This window comes from Crotalus tigris, unplaced genomic scaffold (genome assembly GCF_016545835.1).
Source record: "Crotalus tigris isolate CLP2741 ecotype Arizona unplaced genomic scaffold, ASM1654583v1 scf7180000018563.1161478300:1536566, whole genome shotgun sequence".
NCBI lineage: Eukaryota > Metazoa > Chordata > Lepidosauria > Squamata > Viperidae > Crotalus > Crotalus tigris.
In genome coordinates this window covers 1373252-1393420 of record NW_024097077.1, presented here as the reverse complement: position 1 = coordinate 1393420, position 20169 = coordinate 1373252, and the positions used below count along the sequence as shown (strand labels likewise).

Sequence of the window (20169 nt, the reverse complement as noted above, 5' to 3'; positions counted from 1 at the left end):
CTTTTGTGAAACACAAAGGTGTTTCAATACCCATGTGGTTTTGGTCTATTTACATTTCAACTCCTCACTACAAAATTACAGTATTTCAACACCCAGTTTATGAAACATTCCACAAATGAGCTGTAATACAGATAAAATATTCTGTCAAATCTTCAAGGTATAAAGATTTCCGTTCAGTTTTTATTTTGTGTACCTATGTGACTGCATAACCTGCTTTTTTTAACTGAAAAAAAGTTTACATTTTTTATGTCTTTGATCTTAACAAAATCGGCTCAACAGAAAACCAGGAATACTGATACTTGGGGGGGGGGGAATCGCTACTTTCAGCTAAAATAATCAAACTTTCCACCCTTGAGCACTTGTTTTTTGATCCCAGTAATTGGTTAATATAATTGCTGAGGAGTTGCATAAAAGTACCTTTGGAAACGTGCTCCAATTTTTGCTCTTTCAGACTGTCAGATTTCCTCGGTGGCAAGGAGAACCATCTGGGTGGGCAGCTTCCATGAGGGGGGGGGGGTTCTGCTTGCTCAGCTTCTCCATGGATGCCAATCTCTTTCTGGGGATGCCCGTGGGGAGGAGGGTGGGCGTGGTATGGCACTCAAAGCCCCCCCCCATGCACACATTTACTCAGGACGATGCAGAAGATTTGACCCCAGTTGGAGTTAAAGCTTTTGATGCTGCTAATTGCTGGTAGCCATAGAAACACAGGACTCGTGGCTTTTGCTCCCCCAAGGCCTATAGAACCTGCAAGTGGTTCTGGGCAGGAAATGATCCTGCTCTGATGTCTATTGCAGAGTATCAAACCGTCTGATCAGGACATGGATGACTGCCGCCAGCATCTCTGAGTCCAGCCGTGTATTTCAAAAAGAGCAGTTTTTGCTCTTTTTAAAATTTTCCCTTTGATTCTAATATCCTGTACTTGAGGGACGGGGGGGGGGGGCTGCAAAAAAGCATCTGTTTGAATTTTTGTATGTTAGAAATTAGCATGAGAATCCTAGAAGTGTCCTTGGGGGCCAGAAAAACCGTTAGGTCTCTACATATTATAAATAAAGGTCCCCCAAAGGCAGGGTGAATCTTAAAGAGTGTCTGCAGGGATGGGGTCAAAAAAGACAAATGGTGGCAATGTGCAATCTAAGCCCCACCTCTTTTTGTGTATACAACTATTGTAACCAACTAGAATGATTTACTCCCACCCCAGGAGACATAGCTTATGATCCCGAGATTTCCATGTGGTCTCCCATCCAAATACTAGGAAAGAAACTAATTCTGCTCAACTTTTCAAAATCAGCCAAGGTGATCTCTGTGTGGCCACCTAGCTGGGCCCTTAGAAGAAAACCGTTATCCTGAAACAATCAAGTGTATATGCTTTTCCCATTGTAGACTGCAAATGCAAGCTTACATGATTTTCTGTTTTTTTAACTAATTTAACTTCTTTCTAGTCTGACAAGTGCTAAAGGCAGCTAAGAGCATTTGGAGACAAAAATAGAGGGCAAAACCTGAAAAGCACAAATTAGTTTCTCTTCATCAGACGGAAGAAAAGAAAAATTGGAACATAGGCTTGAGACAGTATCCCCCAGGAGATACCGCCCAGAGCAATTTCTTGACCTCAAGAACTTTAAACTGGGTGGACTTCAACTCCCAGAATTCCCACCCAGTAAGTTGAAGTCCACCCAGTTTAAAATTCTTGAGGCTGAGAAACATGGTTGTAAAGCAGAGGCCCCCAACCTTTTGGGCACCAGGGACCGTTCCGTGGAGAGAGGTTTTTCCGTGGACCGGAGGGTGCGTGGTTTTGTGTGCTGCTTGCATCCCACGGATGGGGCTTCGCTTGTTTGTGTGGACTGGTTGTTGGCATGCCGTGGCCTGATACCGGTCCATGGACCGGAGGTTGGGGACCCCTGTTCTAAAGGACAAAGTCTACATTCCAGGTGGTCTCCTATTCACTTACTAGCCACACCAAAGCCAGCTAAGCTGGGCCTAAAGGCTAAGCATCCCTCGAAGTGAGCTCCGTTCCGATGGCCATTGTGGAGGCATGGATGGGGTTTTCCTTGGCTGCAAGAGGGAAGCTGTTTGCCCTCAATTTCTGTGGGATTTTTTGCATCTTTTGCCCGCTGAGCTTTCTGCTCTGGGCGTCTCCCAGCCCAGCACTGCCCCCAATTAGCTTCCCTGGCCAGACGAACTGAGCATGCTTGAGGATTTTCAAGACTAGCCAGAGGCTTGGGGACCTGGTGGCCTGCATGGCTTGTTGCGCTGCTCTTAAGCCGCAGTTTGAAGCTAGCTCCTTCTGCATGAAGCGCATGGGTCAGGGCTTCTGCCTGCTCCGCTGCAGGCCTGGGGGATGTGGGAATCCAGCACCCCTTGGCCCTGCAGCTTTTCTCCTGCTGACCGACCGAAGGGTTGCTAACCCCTCCCCTTCTTCTCCCCCTCCTCCCCTTGTCTTGCAGCCGTTGCGAGCGCCTGCCCTGCCCCGACAGGAAGCAATGCCAGCAGCTGCCCTTGAGAATCACTTCCTACCACCTCTCTTTCCCCACCGGCCTCCAGGCCCCCCTTGACATTTTCCGCATGGGCCCGTCCAGTGTCGTTTCTGGGGATCACCTTCACTTCGCCATCCTGAGCGGGAACGAGGAGGGCTTTTTCGCAGTGAGGAAGGTGGACGGCCACAGGGGCGTCGTGTCCTTGCAGCGGTCCATCCCAGAACCCCGAGACCTCCTCCTGGAGATTCAGATGCAGCTGTCCCGCCACGGATGGGTCAGCACCTCCCTGGCCCGGCTGTGGGTCTTTGTCACCACCCAACTTTGACCCCTCGCATGCTGACTCGGCCTGGGCCTCGGCGGTTGCTATTTTTTTTTTTAACATCTTGTAATAAAGTTCAGATGGCTCTCCGCTCCTGCATGCCGCCTTTGCCTTTTGTTTCATTCGGCCCGGTCCGTGTTTTCTTCCTTTAATGCTCCTTCGTGTGGCCGGTTACTTGCCTTCCTTTCTCCCTTTGGGAAGTTCTGTGTACGAGTCCACCAAGGCCTCTTTCAACCAGCCGGGTCTCTGGGTCCAAAAAGGCCAGGATGGCAGCCTCAGCCCAAGAAGAGGCGTTCGGCTTTCCCGCTTTGGTCTCTCCGCTGGCGGCTGCTGAGCGGGCCCCCTGGCAGGGCCCAGACCCCGTTGGCTGGCCGAGTGCTTTCTGGGGAGCCCCCCAGCCACAGCCATTCATTTAGCCGTTCAAAGTTAGGGTCACCTGGAAAGGAGTGGCTCATGACCAGCCCCTTGCACACATGGCCATCAAAGCCCCCCTCCCCACAGTTGGGACGTGATCGGAATTTGGACCCTTGGCCACTGGCACCTGTTTTGTGAGGGCCGCCGCCTGCCGGGGTCAGTTGATTGCCAGTTGTGCCCTTCCCAGCCAGCTTCCCACAAAGTCAGTGGCCGAAGCCGGATTCACTTCATGACTATGTGAGATTCACTTAACAATGGCAATGATTCGCTTAACGGCAGTCGAGAAAGTCATAAAATTGAACACAACTCACTTAACATCCATCTTGCTTAGCAACAGAAATTCAAGCCCCAACTGTGGTCACAAGTGGAGGATTACCTGTAATCACAGATTAATAAAATAATTAAAAGCAATAATAAGCTGGGATGCACTCAGCCCTACGAAATGGCTGCGTGGAAGGGATCAATAAATAAAAACCAAAATAAAATTGTAACTTTAAAATAAAAACCATCATAAACCACATTACGTTTTGCCCAAAGACAATTTGCACATAATTTTTAAGATGATTATTTGATTGGAATTCCGTAATTTGAACTCTGCTAGCTTGGATATCTCATTGTCCAGGAATACGTGGGTGGATAGGAGATCAAGATGATAGATCAAGATTGACCCTGACCCTGTTTAATTTGTATCTCAAAAGTTTTGCAACTTCAGTTGTGGGATTTCAGCCAATATCTTTACTTCTTTAAAATCTCTCCTGGGATCAAATTGTTAATGCAGAAATAAGGAGATGCTTAAGAATTTGGAGGTTACCTCAGATTACTAGATTAATACATGCCTTCCCGAAAATACTACATTGTGTCCTATTCTGACAAAGCTTTGGGCTGAAGTTTTGTGTTATTCCATTCCTGCTAAATAGTATGTGTTCATTAAATCAAACTGCCCAGCAGCTCCAGTATGACCTCTTGCAGGTAAGAACTCTTCTCAAACTTTTTCAGGGATAATACTAGTGTTTCTCAACCTCGACAACTTTAAAGCGGCTGGCTGGAGAATGCTGGGAGTTGAAGTCCACGCATCTTAAAGTTACCAAGGTTGAGAAACACTGGATTAGACTTTAGCCTTTTGTTACTTCCAGGAGTCAAGCTTGGATCAATGAGATTAAAGGTCCACAAATTGCCTCTGCAGCAAGATGGCACTTTTTCCAAATCCAGTTCATCAGCACACGGTGGCTGAAGAACGTCAACAGAGACCCGGAGGCTGTATGTTTCAGGCTGTTACTACTTGGATTCTGGCATTAGCACGACGGAAAGAGTTGGCTTGCTCTTGCCGTATTCCATAATACTTCTGGCCTTCCCAGTCTTCAGATTTTCCCTTGGTTCATCATCTGAGAGCTAAACCGATCCTGCCTGGCTTTGGAGATCAGCCAAGATCAGCTGTTGGGTCTGGGACTGAGGATTTAATTGTTGATCCTTCCAACTCTTGCTCAAATGGGTGGTTCCAATTGGAAGAAACTTGCAGTCAGCCCTGCTTGCACCTGAGTGAAGATTCATAAAAGCATTTATACGTGGGCTGCACAGATCCAAGTGACCATTAGAAATACTGAAAATAGGGTCTATTGGTATCTTGGAGTAGATACATGGAGGAGGTACACCAAAACCTGTCAGGCCGCCCAAGAACCAAGAAAGACACATGGAGCTACTTCTGAGTAGTTTCCTCTATTGTCCCTCACCTATAGACAGAAATCTTGCCAAACTAAAGGAAATATTTGCATCACTGTAGATACACTCTGGGAATTGCCAGGGAGGAGCCTTCTCTTTCTCCCAACCAAACGCTCCATACTTTACTGCCTCTTTGCCCTGTGGAATGCAGTCCGTCTCTCCTGGGAATCCAGATTACATTCCACCACACAATTACCACTTTCAAGAGACTACGGTTGTTATAGACAATTTCAATGAAAATGACTTTAATTTTTCCTGTGGAATTGCTTACCGATTTGGATCTACTTTGTGGGGCTCAAAATAGGCAAGAAAAGTGGGCATCAGTTTCATAAACATTTGATTAACTTCAAAAGAAGCAATTGAAACAATTGCACATTCTAGCATAGATCTCAATATTCTGACTGTTCTTCAAACCATTTGGGCAACTAGCTCTAAAACGTTTTGGGCTCGTGTCTTTCTCTTCTCCAAGGGGGAGGATATTGAGAGGGCAACACAGAGAAAACTACACAAGCCAAGATGAAGCTTATTTCTTCAGAACTGTTGTGCTTATAGAACTTAATATCAAGGACTGTGTGAAAGTGAGTGCACTCCAGACTTAGGGGAGGTCAAATTGCAAAAGGCCAGAAAATCAATAGCCATTGTGGAGAAATGACTTTTTGGAAAAGTATTCTGGTTTGTACGTTATTGACTAAGGCCCAAATTAGCCCGATGTCTGAAAGAAATGCCCATTTGAACAAAAGATTATAGATATACAGTAAATAAAATAGATAAAGCATTAAATAATGCTCCAGGTTTTGGCAAGACATGCTTGAAAATAAGCCAGCTAACAGATTATTCAATTAATCAGTATGGAATAGTTTATGAACCATCTTAATTATGAAATTAGATTTGTTCTAGCATGTTATATAGATTTTTTTTTAAATTAAATGTAGGCTGGAAGTCTTTTCAGCTGCACACAGCAAAGCCTTCCTGCTATTCTCTCTGCCCACTCCAAATTCCCTTTTCTGGTTTGCTGCAAAGGAGATGAAACCAGCATATCAGGCACCTGAAAAGTATAGTTCAAGGCTGAAAAGTTGTATCCCAAATTGTCCCCAGTTGTGCCCTCAGTCCAAGACACAATCGTATGCGACTATTTGCACACCAGACCAGAGTGGATGTCGGCCCTGGGAAACTGATACAAAACCATCACATTAGGGGGCCACGCGGTGCATTTCCCCCCAATGAACATCAGTAGCTAAACAAGAACAACTTGATAACGTAAAAAAAAAAATGTGTAAAAAACAGGAATCAAAAATAATCACTTTGCTGTGATTAAAAACTTTAAATGCATCTCCAAAATACTTATGGATACGTTGGCCTTGTTGGAAACAATTGTAGCTGGATGTACTCTAGTCTCTTTCCAAATCGGATTCATTTCATGAATTTCCAAAATAGCTAGATCAGACTCCAGGGCCTGCAACACATTTCCATAAAATGCTAACACGGTGGGATCAAAAGCTTATCTTCCCTCCTGATCAACTCTTCAACTGCTGACATACAAATAGTTTGCAAGAGACGTGCTCAGAAGGTGGTAACCCTGGAGATGCGATGGAGCTCTGGTCACGTCATCACAACCATTTTCTCGACTTTTTAGACAATGCTCTGTGGACACCTTGGGACATTTGTTTCTGATCTTAATTCGTATGTCTTTCCTTTTCCATTAGAGTCAGACATGAGAAGACAGATACCATTCGCTGCATTAAATCCTGTCGATCAAATGATGCTAACTGTGTCTTAGACCCTGTTCACACGATTTCCCACACTGTTATCTCTCTGCCCACTTTCCGGGAATTTACGAGACCAGAAGGTAATCAGATTCCTTCCTTTCCATAAAATTATCCCAAGGAACCTTTTGCGGGGTGATGATGTTGGAAGTGGTTCTGGATATCTTGGACTCCTTACTAGCCAGCTAATCTGTTGAGCAGACTTGTTAGGATTGGAAGCCTTTATAGTCCAAGATCTCCAGGAGGCACAAGATGGAGAAGGTCCTATGATATTACAGAGAACCTCCATCCTATCAATGAGATGAAAAGCGATACATGAAAAATTCCTTCAGCTTACCTGGGCATGGTTGTTGATTAGGTTCAGAACTAGGCTCCTTGTTGGCTAATATATTCTAGTCGGGGAGAAAACGCCGTTTCTTCTCCTCCACCAGGCAAAAGCAGTACCGACGTCCATCCTGGGTCTGCTGTTACTGTCCTTAACTAAACTGGGCCAATTGGCAACTGGTTAAATAGCTAACACCGGTCTCATTGCTGCTGTCTCCTCAGAGATTATTTTCCTTCGTGCCATTACGCCAGCATACCCGACCAATGAGGCTGACATCATATTCGATATAACTGAAGGAAATTTACGGGATTCTTTTGACATCATCAAGCGCTATGCAGATGGCATGACTGTGGGTAAGAAATTCCTCTTTTGTGTTGTAGCTCTTACCATTGAACCCAGGGGTCTCGATGCTGGTATTCCAGCATCCACCTGCCCATCCAACCATCCATCTATCCAACCATCCATCCATCCACCCACCCACCCAGCCATCCCTACATCCATCCATCCACCCATCCATCCAGTTCCACCCTTCACCCCAGAAAGGTTCCCAGTTCATTCTTGGGGCTGGTAAGAGGAAAGGTGATAGTGGTGAAAAACGTGCAAGGTGCACAAGGCATTGCTTTTCTCTTTCACCAATGGGTGGGATGTTTCAGGGGGATGCTAGAGCTTCCTCAGCACATGTTCTGAAAATACTAGCATTTGCCACACTGGAATCCATGACTCAAAATACCGTGTTTCCCTTCCGAACACCCGAGAAGAGCATGTAGGCTGAGGGTCTATGGAAATCCTCAGTCATCCAGGCCATGGTGGTCCCAAAGATGCTTTTTTTTCCCAAAAGGCAATTGGACTTTGTTTTTCCAGTTGTCCAGTTGTCAGGTGCCTTTTGAAAAAAAAAAGTACCTTTGGGATATATAGGCTGAGCGTTAGAGCTCCAAGACAAATAGAGAAAAGGCAGAAGAAAGAGAAAAAACAGTTCAAGAGAATTTGGCTTCTTCTTCACCGCATCCTCCCTCTGAAGGGGCTGCTGGGTTCGGCCAATGTTTTGACCTGAGAAATAAAAGAATAATTAGTGATCTCCTCCAGCCATTGGATTGGAGAGTAGGACCAGCAGTGTGCAGAATCTAGGTGTCCTAGCGTATTTTGAAGTTACTTATAGAATTAAAACAAAAATAAAACATGCTGAGTGATGGGCTATGCAGTGTTTCTCAATTCCAAGATGTACTTATTTCAGCTCCCAGAATTCCCTGGGCTGCACGGCTTCTGGAAGTTGAACTCCTTCTATCTTAAGAGTTGCTAAGGTTGAGAAATGCTGGGCAAGGGAAACAGCCATGCATACCCATGCATAATTTTAGGACCTGTCCTACAGCTTGGCCTGAAGGTGGCACTGTGGTTGTGCTCATTCCAATTTATTTCAAAATTTCGCCAGCAGAAGCGATTCCTTGGTGCCAAAGGGGAAACATGTTCATGCAGGCTTCTAAGCTTTGGGTCCTCAAGAAGAGCTGTTGGGAAAACAGCCATTAAAGACCTGCAAGATGATTTTCTGCAAGGATGCTGATGCTAACCTAGACATGATGAAATCGGGGATGCCAATCAATATCTATATATGCAACCCAAAAGGGTGGTCATGATAAAGCAGGCAGGGAGGAAGGCTGCATAATTTAGGGGCTTCTTTATAATAGCCCCTGTTTTTATGTGAGCTGTGCATTGCTATCTTCCTGTGGCCTCTCTAACAATGTGCCCTTGCCCTTGTCCACATTTCCAGGATGTCACGTCAATGACAGGCTGAATTTGCCTTCTTTGTAGCCTGTAGAGTTAGCGACAGTTGCACCTGTGTTTCTCAACCTTGACGACTTTAAGATACATGGACTTCATCTCTTAGAAATCCCCAGACAACATGCTTCAAGATGCATGGATTTCATTCCAGAATTTCCTAGCTAGGATGCTGGCCAGGGAAAACTGGAAGTTGAAATGCCCACGTCTTAAAATTGCTAAAGTTGAGAAACACTGATTGGTACATATTGGTTATAAAAGAAAGGTGAACATACCATGCTACTGATGTGACAGCTAAACTTTACTTTCCACTTCAAACTTTTGAAAATCAAGTCACTTTTTATCAAATGTGACTTCCTTTGCTTGCAAATCACGCAGGAGTATGGCTCTTGGTTGATTAGTTATAATACACACACACACACACACACACACACACACACACACACAAAACACTTCTGTAAAAATGGGGCAGACATAGAACCAGGTCAGCAGACTTGAGTCCAGCTCCGGACACAGGCCCAGCATGTCCCCTGGGTATGGGCAAAATAATTAAGATGCTGGCCAGGGTAGGGCCGTTACGCGCAAGGCACATGGAAACCAGGCTGAGCTTTGTTCACACTGTCACGGCCACAGTCTTGCCTTTTTTGAAAACCATCCTCTGGAAACATCTCTGCGTGCATCTATAGGAAGGGTCTGTCTGCATATCAAAATGACACGTGTGAGCTGCATTAAATGGAGCAATTCAGAATCAGAATTAACAACAAAAAGTCAGCCATAAAAGACAGAAGCAAGCAGTAAAGAAAGCTTCTAGTATAAAAGCAGGCAGTTCAAATCCTTTTCTGATCGCTCTTTGGAGTGGATTTTTTTTTTTACACCCAAAGACTATTTTCTTAATTCTCAGGCAGGCCCTTAAGGGCGGCTTGAGGGCCAACTCCAGAGATTGGAGGCAGTCTTTCCCTGCTTCGCCCAAAGTGCAGCAGCTGAAGCCAGGGGCCGCCCGCTTGCAGTGGGCCAGTTGAAGAGGTTTAAAGGGCCAAAATTATTGCCTTAAGTGTTCGCCAGCAGGAGGCAGTCGGTGGTGGCCGGGGCTGGCCTCTCTTCCAGGGGTGAATTTAGAAATGCCGCTGGTCCGTCACAGGCCGCCTTCCAAAATGCACGGAAGCCACGGGAAGGCTCGGGTCCTGCATCGAGGGGTCTGGAGGCTGCAAAAGCAGGGCCGGGGGTGAAGCTGTGGACCGAGACGAAGGTTGGGCGTGTTTCTGGGCGCCTAGAAGTTACGATCAGGGGATATGGGTGGACCAAGAGCTGAGCTGACCGAAGCCTCCTGGTGTACAAACTAAGGGAGGCAAAGAGGGCTGCTTTTGCATCCCCGCCTGCAAAGTGTCACAGCTGATCTAGGCGGAAGGGTAAACAGCAGCAAAGCCTCCACTTGTTCTCTTTAAGCCTTTTAACAGACTTTCCACTATAAGGCTATTCAGCTTCTTCCCCTCCCCCCCCTCCCCTCCCCCCATTTTTCTTTAACCAGCTGTCAGGGAAGAATTCGTTTCCTGCCTGTACAAAAAGGTTTTATTAAAGCCTGGGGTATTAGAAGGCTTATTCCCCTTGGCTCTGTCTAATTCTCTAATGCCACCTGTACGCGGGCAAGGCCACTAATTCCTGCAAAGCAAAACTTTGACACAGTTGCCCCAAGTTAATAGCAAGCACATTCCTGGCTTTTAAAAATCTACCTCCCTACTAAATCTTTTCTGGTTTTGTCTTAGCTGCCCTGTTGGGGTTTTTATGTGGCATGTATAAAACACAGGTAGAGCCTCCACTGCACCGGTGTGGCTGCCCTCTTGAGTTTTTGGCCTTTCCCAGAGACGCCCCCCATGCTTAAAGGATCTGGAGGTGGTCCTTGATTCACAGCCGTGATGCAGCATGCCCATTACAGTCATAAATCATGACAGTCATAAAGCAGGTCACCCATGTGATCAACCCAATCTGATAACCTTTTTCGTAGAAGCATTAAGCAAACATCGCTGTCATAAAGTGGATGTCACAGCATAAAGCGAACTCCACAGTTGTTACGCTAACCAACTGCTTTAGTGCCAGATTTGGCAAAAACCAGAAGTAAACACTGATTTTTGGCAAAAGCATAAAATGTTTTCACGTGACCACAGGAGACGCCGAAGGTGATGCGGGGGGAATCTAGCAGCTGATGGAACTTTGGTGCTGGGTCGTAAGGAGCCCAGCAGGTTCTATCCATTGCGCCACTCCGAAGGATCCGCTGAGTAGTTGGCTGTAAGGACTTCCTGCAACCGAAAATATTGGCATGGGACTTCAATGGCCTGGATGCCTCCTGGATGCCTTCTCCCTGCCCCCACTCCGGACATCATTTTTCTATGGTTAGAATATAAGGTGACACTGCCTAACCAAACTCTAGCATCTCACAAAAGCTGGTGCCTTTCAGGAAAATGTGTCCCTCTGACAAGGGTCTCCCAGCCCAGGTCGCATTTTTGGCTACCTTGGACAACACGGCTTTCTTCCCTCAAGGATTTGGCAGATCCCTACATGGGATCCTGCCTCAACTGAGAGAATCCTGTGCTTTGAGCATGGGACTTGGCCATGGTTTCCATGTTCCCTTGTAACAGAGGAGGGAAGTAAGGCCTTCAGGGATCCCAAACAACGTGGAAAATGGAAAGGAGCTTGTGGCATTCCATAAACCAAAGACCGGTGGGTGGGACAGCAGCTTCTCAGCACCGCTGAGAGCTGAGAGCGGTCTAGCCAAAGGAACCGATGCATTGCCCATCGTGTCACGGCGATTAAAAATGTTGATGCTAATTATTGTTGCTGTTTCTCAACTCACAGGGGTCGTTCGACAAGTGAAACCCATCATCGGTCCTTTTCATGCCATCCTGAAGTTGGAGATGAACTACGTTGTTGGAGGGGTTGTCTCACATCGTAATGTTGTCAACGTGCACATCTTTGTTTCAGAATATTGGTTCTGATGGGCTATTTAATGAAGAGAAGAGAGCGGAACTCTACCACAAATTGTCCAAAAGCTCTGTATTCACGGTTGGGGGAGGATGTGGAGAAAAAGGACCAGGTAGCTTTCTTTTCCAAGGATGTATCTGGTTGCTAGCTTAGTTGCAGGACAAATAGCAAACTATCTAAAATAGAAGTAGGATATCAATACCTGTAAATTCACGGTAGTTACATTGTGTTGTATATACAGTATGACCACATTTTGCGTCTGGTGGCCTTGAACCTCTTGGTGAGTTTTAATCTCAGCTATTTTGTTAAGTGCTTGAGACTGTATTTTGCAGATCTGAATCTTGCTGTCTTTGATGTTTCCACCTCCTTGAACTTTTTACCTGGCTATGATTTCTTTTTTAAATTGTAGAAATTTTTTAAAAATCTCTTGGCCATCTGGAATCAGAACTAACTCCATCACATAGGATTTCTTCCTACCAGCATTGAACCCCCTACTTCCAGTCACCCACAGTAGTAAGTCCAAGGGATTGCTTAATAATATTTCAGGTCCCTATGTGCTTTTTTTTGTTTTTAACTGAAAATGTCATTAAGGGGACACTGGACAACAAGGGAAGAGTATGGTGGAAAACTGAGTCCTCTATTGCCCGAGATCTTCAGCATGCAATACAAAACGCATGTATGTCTCCAAGAAAACCCTGGCTTGTTGACGGTATTAGTATTCCCGCCCAGGAGGTTTGCTTCTCAAAGAGGACGCAGAGTCTTCAGCTCACATAAGGGACTCCTTTGCTTCTCTTTAAAAATTAATCTTCCTTGACATTTTAGGTGTGGAAAATGCTTTGAAAGCATTTTGGAAGCCCACACATATATATGACTTCCTTCTTTTCTGCAATAAAACAACTTACCTGACTATTTCTTCTGCCAGCTATTTAATGAATGCAGGTTTGAGTTTTAAGAGTAGAAATTTATTGTTGTGCAAAATATATGTGAAATATGGCAGCTGTACATGTGAGTCCCACAAGAATGATTAGTTTGATATTGAGACACCAGATACATAGTACAATTTCTCATAATTTTTTAATTCAGTGATACGTTTTGACATTAAAAAGGTAAAAGATCTCTTTGGGGGCTTTAAGCATCCACTGGTGATCAACTTAATCAAATGATTCTTGTCAGTACAGAGAAGCAGAAAGCTTCCACAAATGGAAAATGAGTCATTTTAGATGAATGGCTAGTAGTGCGAATGTGGGAACTGCAGATATTTCTTAATCTGCCTGGGTCAATTTTGCTGTTAGGTTGGGGCCCTAAAAGCTATATCGGCTTCAACTCTCAGAATTCCTCAGACAGCCTGCTAGCTATGGAATTCTGGGAGTTGACGTCCACACAGTTTAAAATTGTCAAGGCTGACAAACACGGATTTAGTCGCTGTAGGAATAGGCAAAAGCAGAATAGGGCTGATTGATGTGCTGGCAATTGCATGGAGCTTAACCTCAGGCGTCCTGCCTTATTGTCCTTGTCAATGCAGTTCGTGTCTCAAACGTTTTCTTGCTGTAAACAGGTAAAATACATCTGTGAGAAGAGATGTTGATTAAATCAAGAGGCCTCCTTGTGTATCAGAAAAGTCAAGATGGTGGCTATGAACACATACCCCAAGTCCTACCCCATAAACACGGGCAAAGGCCCCAGTTCACACTGCAATTTCAGTTCCATGTCCACTGATGTCCAGGCAATGTGCTTCAGAAGACTCAGCGACATTCTGAACATCAAGCGAAGGACGGTGCTGCTAGAGTCTTTCAGAAAGCAACTGCACAACATTTCTCCATCAGAGACTGTTTGCCGAGGCGAGAAAAAATCAAAATGGGCCCATTAAAGAATGGCCAATTCATTACTTCTTCCTTTCCAAACAAGGGTGGGAGAAAGGGGGAAAGCGTTCTCATGAGAAACTGTGTGCCTTTCTTTAAGAGAGTGCACTTTAGATCAAGGATAGATGAAAATCTGTATGATGTACTGGTTGCTAAGGCAACTGTGCATTTTTATGAATACCAGAGCAAACAGATGAATAAACCTCAGGTCAATCATTAATTCATATTACTATTTTTTGAGCTTGGGTAGAGCAATTTAGATACCAAACTTCCTTTTTATTTGGAATTTCAAATGGTATTATTTGATTTTAAAGTAAACACTCAACAGTGCTTTAAAAAAACAGCATTGCCTTTCTTCCCATATTACACTTTTGTTGAAATGGCAGATTATCATAGGATTGTTTTCTGGAGGGGGCTAAGCTACCCAAAGCAGTTTCTTGTTTCTACAAGGTACAGGACGAGGGTGTTCAAATTTCACTAAATTAGCTGAAAGTGTAAAGTCAGAATAAATGAAGTCGGCTTTGCTCGGACTCCATTGGGAGGAGCACGAAGACCAGATTAAAATATTACTTTCTGGTGTACATCTGGAAAGCAAGATCAGCATAAGAGAATAGCAGAGTTGGAAGGGACCTTGGAGGTCATCTAGTCCAACTCCCTGCTCAGGCAGGAAACCCTGTACCCTTTGGGACAGATGGTTGAGAAACACCGACCTGATGTTTGGAGGGATTGTGAGTAAACCAGACAGTTAGGTGAGCACTTGTTTGTTCTTGGGACGGAAACCACAAGAGAAGATTAACAAGCAACAGAAAGCTACATTTATATGCAATTCAACTTTATGTTATCTTGCTGTTCTCTCCCTATAAATGAGTGAAAGGAACAAGATCAACTGAACGTTAAGAACATCAATTAATTAGGAGCAGAATAAGGCAGGAATCCACGGAAGGCCCCTTCAGAAGAGCCTGCTGGGCCAGAGCCAGACTCCAAGGGATGATTATAATCTGACGGAAACGGCTGGTGGAACATAGCAGAACTGGGAGCCTTTCTCAGGCCGAGTTTGACAAAATAATCATTTCCCAATTTTCATTCTAGCTACTGCTCAACCAATGTAATTTATTTTAACGTGTTTTACCACAAAGTTTTTTTTTTAAAAAAGGTGTCGAGGTATCTGGGTTCATTCAGATTTAGAAAGGGAGGGGGCTTCACTTGCAATGCTGTGCCCACCGTCTTCCAGGGTTTGGCATTGCAGATGCCCCTGGGCGGCCGAGAAAGAAAATGTCTGGGATCTCCTAGCAACGACGACGGCATGGATTTCCTTAGAGGAGCTAATCTGACAATGACTCTTCCTTGTAAGCGGGGCTCAATCTCTGGACATTTCTGACCAACTGGACATGTAGGATTGTGGTGAATGTTCCTGACTTTTATTTCCTCTCCTCCATTCTCCTTTTCTGCTGAATAAAGTTGGAAGAGACCTTGAAGGTCTTCTAGTCCAACCCCTTGCTAAAGCAGGAGACCCTGTGTACCATTTCAGACAAGTGATTGTCCAGTCTCTTCTTGATGGAGCACCCACCACTTCTGGAGACAAGCCATTCCGCTGGTTGATTGTTCTCACTGTCCGGACATTTCTCCTTAGTTCTAGCTTGCTTCTCTCCCTGATGAGCGTCCATCTACATCTGGGACCCTCTCTTGCCTGCTGTGAGTCCCCAAGAAGAGTAGGGGTATTCCTTGACATAATGGATCTTCCTATCATAGTTGTAAGCCGTAATGTTTGAAAAATGATTTTTTAAATGACTTTATAACTTTTTTGCAGTGGCCGTTAAGTGAATCTGTGGTTGCTATGCAAACACCGTACTTGATAAGTCAACCAATGGTTCGCAAAACCTATGGTCATGTGACTGCAGGTTGAGGCAAATGGCCATAAATGTACAGTAACTGTGTTGCTGAGCACCTGAAATTCGGTCACAAAGCTGGGGGGGGGGATAACTGTTGGAACTTTGAATCCGAGTGATAAAGTCGGTCCTAACTGTGCAGAGTCACTGAGGAGCTACCCCTATAGCAATAAATTAAGTCAGAAATGGACAGGTGGGCCAGTCTGTATCTGTCAGCCCAAGCCACCTCACAGAGTTTTTGTGTGGAAAAAAAAGAGGGAGGAGAGTTATGTATGTTCGCCACCTTGACTTAATAAGAAAAGCGGGAGAGAAATCCGATAAATAACATGATCATTTAAGAAACGTATAAAGCTGGCACACTTCTTGGACCAACGCTGCTCCCCTCCTGCCCCTGGCTGAGGAACTGGGGACCTCTGTGACAGATCCTTCGCTCGTCAAGGTCAGCAGGTGAGCAAGATTTTACTTGAAACTGTAGACCACTCCGAATATTTCTCAGTGCCAGCAGTTAAGGGAGCCCAGGACAGCTTGTCTTTGCTATTCCTAATGTGCAGCTTGGACAACATCTTTGCCAACAGAATAGAGTTTTTCATTTGTGTCCTGGTTTGCGATTTCCCTCATAAAAACTTTTCTGAATATTGAAAATGGATCCAAATAGCAGCTTGTTGCAAAGAGAGCTTTGTTAAGTGAGAAATTAGAAGGAGATGCCACGTAGTCCCAGACGTTCTTAGGTGACCCAATTATCTGGATCACATTTCCACAGATTTCCTGCAGCTGGAGGTCCACTCCATTGGTTTTAAACACTGCTGGGCACAGCATCTTGCTGTAGAATCTGATATAAGAACTGATTTTTCTCCCATTTAGATTTTTTTCCCTCAAAGATGGTGATGTGGGAAATTGGCTGTACTAGAGAGCGTAGCAAGGAGCTATACATGGTAAAGTGCATGACTATCATGTGGCAGAAAGGAAGTCCTTTGTCAAACCCGACAGACAGATAACGCAATTGCTGTTGTTCTCACCTGCTTTTGTTGCCAAGAATTGAGCCCTGTAGGCCAGCCAATAGCCGGGGGGGGGGAGAGTCTAAAAACCATCAAGGTGTGACCACATGAACAAAGCTCCGCCCCTTTTGATACTGAACTTGGAAAGCCCTTGCGCTCTCCCCATCTTCAATTCATTGGCAGCTGCGTTGAATCTATGGCAGAAGGGTAGAGATGGATGCACCATTAGGACAGGAAAGTCAGCGTGAACCTGAGGAGGTCCAAGAGTCTCACTGGGACTGGGGATGTAGTCCAGAAGAACACCTGCATCTTTAACAAGAGTAATTGATCCAAAATCATAATTAACAATTCAGTGGTCATCAGCCCCAGATGCAACAATAACGGGACAATTACTTTTTGTGGCTACAGACTTTGCATCATTAACTAGGTCACCTACATTCTTCTTTTTATATAAAACTTCCAAGATGGCTAACAATAGAACTCAACGGGAGAAAAATTAATGTAAACCTCCTTTTACTACCAAGAGAAAATTTCTTCTGAATTCAGTGGCATATATCTGAGGATAGTTACTCCCAAATGTATTGTGAAGAACTGCAGTGTAAATTTAAAAGTCCAATTTCTAATAACAGCCCTGAACAAAACAATAATTAAAAAAGGCAGAAAGACAGGGATACTAAAATAAATCTCAAACAAGGCCAGCAACCAAAAGGGGAAATACAGCAGAAGAGCAATCAGTGAGACCTTCTGCCTTTGATATACAAGTGTGGTTTAGAGAAGAGCTTCTCAAGAGGCATCTTTGTGGGAAAAGGAAAATTTTGGACAAGTAGACCTATTCAAAACTGGATACAGAGCTGAAAGGCTAAAACTAATAGTAAGACATTTTTGAAAACTATATGGCTACTGGTAGGAGGTTTCTCCTCCTCAAACAAAAGCTCCAAAATCCGGTGCCTCACTTTGCTTGTTGCTGGCAGTTCTCAGAGCAGATTCTTCCTTGGGTAATTAACCTTTAAGCAACATGAATGGACCGATTTTCTCTCAAGGAAGTAAATTTACAATAGAGTCCTGTTTTCTGGACCATCCTGTCTTCAGCCTTGAACCCGAACCTTTTCTTGCTTGCTTGAGCAGCCCTCTTGGTTTGGTTTTCAGCAACGGGCAATGGCTGTGCTGATGGAGTTCGACGTGTTCTAGTAGATCCTGGTTCACAGACAGAGTTCCTGAGATCACAGCATTTTGAATTTGGGCGGGGGACATAATCTGGGGACATAATATATATTGTGACATTGCTATCACTTTTTTAATTGTTTCTCTTTGTGAGTGAGATGTTGTGGTTTATTATTTTCAGTTCAAGGAATTAACCAATAAAGATAAATTGCTTTTTAAAGAAGGCAGAAATACTGCATACTTGCAAAGGAACCAGTTCCATTTATTCATGAATTTCATTAACTGCATTCAATCTAATGAGAAACAAAAAAATGTATTATTAAATGAAATACCTGTTCATTTATAATTTGGTGAACCGCAAGAACTTGAACTTTAAGAATGACTGTCCTACATATCGTTCACACAATACTAATCCCTATTTCTCGTGTTGATTATGGAAGATTTCCTTTTGCCTGAAGTCATCGTAGCACTTGTCTGTTTATTTAGCTTCAGATTGATTGAAATCTTGCTTGTTTGTTTAGCATTTCTAACAACCGTGCTCCATCTAAAAGTTCTTACAACAGTAGACAGGATTTTATTTTTGTTTTGAAGAAAACTGAAATAATCCGAAACAACTACACATTCTTTTCAAAGCTAGAAATATTAGAGACAGCCAAGCTGCAGGGACAAATGGGGTTAGGCTGGTAAATTCCAGCCTTTTTTCAAGGATAGAAAAAGTATATATATAAAGACTTGCCCTTATTCTAACACATTTAACATGTATTTCTTGGCAGCTCTCCTGTGAATTTAAAAGCTATATGGCAGACAGACAGGCAGGTATACAATATGTGGCTTTCATATCTTCCCAATAGTTCATTAAAGAAATAAATATCCTGTTGTTGTGTGACAATTATGTCACGTTTATTATTCTCGCACCAAGGGCAATGCATACTTGCATTTACTTGGGCAGCACCTTCTTAACTTTCCTGGATTTCAAATCAGAGAATTAACCCATTCCAAAAGAAGGCAGGAGCGAATGGGTTTTGTAGAAAAAAAAAACCAAGAAAAATTCATACTTATGTGTTCACCTACCCACTAGAAGCACAGTCTGTCTTGAGAGAAACTTACTGGAGAAATCTGATTGGCCTTTAGTCCATCCGGAATTGTTTGGTGACGTCCAACACCAGATCAGATAAAAAAACGTGGCATGCCTGAATCCTGGGAGCAAAGTGACGGACCTGGCCAATTACAAAAAGTAGCTGTTTGGCAAAAGACACATGGAGGAGAGACTTCCCCCATCATCTCTTCGTGTGGCTGTCAGCCATTCCAGATCACCTTTTGCAGGGTGCTTCTTGCTCCACCTGCTTTTATTTTCTAAGAGTGCCCATGGGGATTCCCGTGAACAAGGACGCTGTTGGAAGCTGGTAATTGCAGGGAGTCGACTTTCCCAGTTCTTTCAGTAAAGAGTGTTTAAAAGGAATAGCTGGAGGGAGCCTGGTGGGAGTAACAGGCATCTCTGCTGGGTCCTAGAAGGCAAAATTGTGGGCAGCGCTGTTTTGTGCACGTGTATAAAAACAGACTACAGCACAGTCAGGTCTGCCATCATTATTTTTTTGACTTTTGATTTTTTGGGGTGCCTTTTCCATATTATTTCAGAGCCCATTGCTTTTTATTGCATATTGTTATTGTATGTTTCATAAACTTTCAGTGGTATAGAATACACAAAATCATTGTAAAAATGACAACGTGATACTAAGCGGCTGTGCAAAAGTGCGCGAACTGGCAATTTCATTTCTATCTCACCTGGTAACAAAGTCTGCAAGGAATCCCAAGATACTTGCAGGGGGTCAGACTTGCAACTGACGAGGTTACGCCACGGCACGCGTGACGTCACGACTCTCTCCGCATGCGCGGAGGGACGGCCGTGATGAGAATGAAAGGGAAAGCGGCGCCCGGCTTGTCAAATGAATCCTCGTGACCTCTGACCCGAGCACGCAACTCCGGACGTTACGACGCACGTTCCGTTCCCTTCGCTATGGCGGCGGGCGGAGAAATCTCGCCCGGCCTGGCGGCGGAGCTGAGGCGCCTTGCAGAATGCGCCTTGGAGCCGGCGACGCTGCCGGACGGGCTGGCCACGCTGAGGCGAGCTACGAGACTCTTCCGGGACGCGGCAGTAAGGTGAGGACGGCGTCGGCGGAGAGTCACGTGGGGAGGCGCGCACGCGTGTCGGCGACTGGAGAGGGAGGGAGGGAGGGAGGGAGGGTCGGTCGCGTTGGTTCGCTGAGGCGGGGAAGAGCTCGGGTGTGACTGCTGGACCGGGTGATGTTTCCCCCCCCCCGTCCCCGAGGCAGCGCCTGCCTCGAAGGCCGCCCGTGGACCAGGCGCGGCAGTGGAATTAAGGGCTCGTGGCGGAAAGGGTCTCCGAGGCCATCTAGCCCAGTCTTCTTCCAGCTCAACAAGTAAGGCGTGTGGACTTCCACCGCCGAGGTTCCCTAGCTAGCCAGCCTGGCTGCTGAAATCCACACATCCACGTGGATT

The 20169-nt window shown here is 44.9% G+C and overlaps 2 protein-coding genes and 1 long non-coding RNA gene across 17 annotated transcripts in view; 2 read left to right on the top strand and 1 right to left on the bottom strand.

The window, feature by feature from the left end:
- FBLN1 (fibulin 1) overlaps positions 1-12657 on the top strand; it is a 41774-nt gene extending 29117 nt beyond the window's left edge. For 4 of the 5 annotated variants that reach the window (XM_039354598.1, XM_039354597.1, XM_039354595.1 and 1 more), the window contains exons 15-17: positions 6624-6766; positions 7230-7361; positions 11626-12657. In XM_039354598.1, coding sequence (XP_039210532.1) covers positions 6624-6766; positions 7230-7361; positions 11626-11765 — 415 coding nt within the window. In that variant the 3' untranslated portion in view covers positions 11766-12657. Of the gene's footprint in view, positions 1-2441; positions 2883-6623; positions 6767-7229; positions 7362-11625 lie in introns of those variants that run through there. The other variant, XM_039354596.1, reaches the window with a different exon arrangement.
- Positions 12310-19564, bottom strand: LOC120313087. Of its 2 annotated transcripts, none has more exons than XR_005558043.1 (3): positions 19435-19564; positions 18724-18869; positions 12310-17945 (listed from the first exon to the last, which is right to left on the bottom strand). It is a non-coding gene; the product is annotated as an uncharacterized LOC120313087 (long non-coding RNA). The 2 variants fall into 2 exon arrangements; XR_005558042.1 differs by having other exon boundaries at positions 18760-18869.
- ATXN10 (ataxin 10) overlaps positions 19531-20169 on the top strand; it is a 97781-nt gene continuing 97142 nt past the window's right edge. For all 10 annotated transcript variants that reach the window (XR_005558037.1, XR_005558038.1, XR_005558039.1 and 7 more), the window contains exon 1: positions 19531-19809. Coding sequence is in view for 7 of the 10 variants with exons in the window: in XM_039354603.1 (XP_039210537.1) it covers positions 19667-19809 (143 nt within the window). In the remaining 3 variants the exon portion in view is untranslated. The remainder of the gene's footprint in view (positions 19810-20169) is intronic.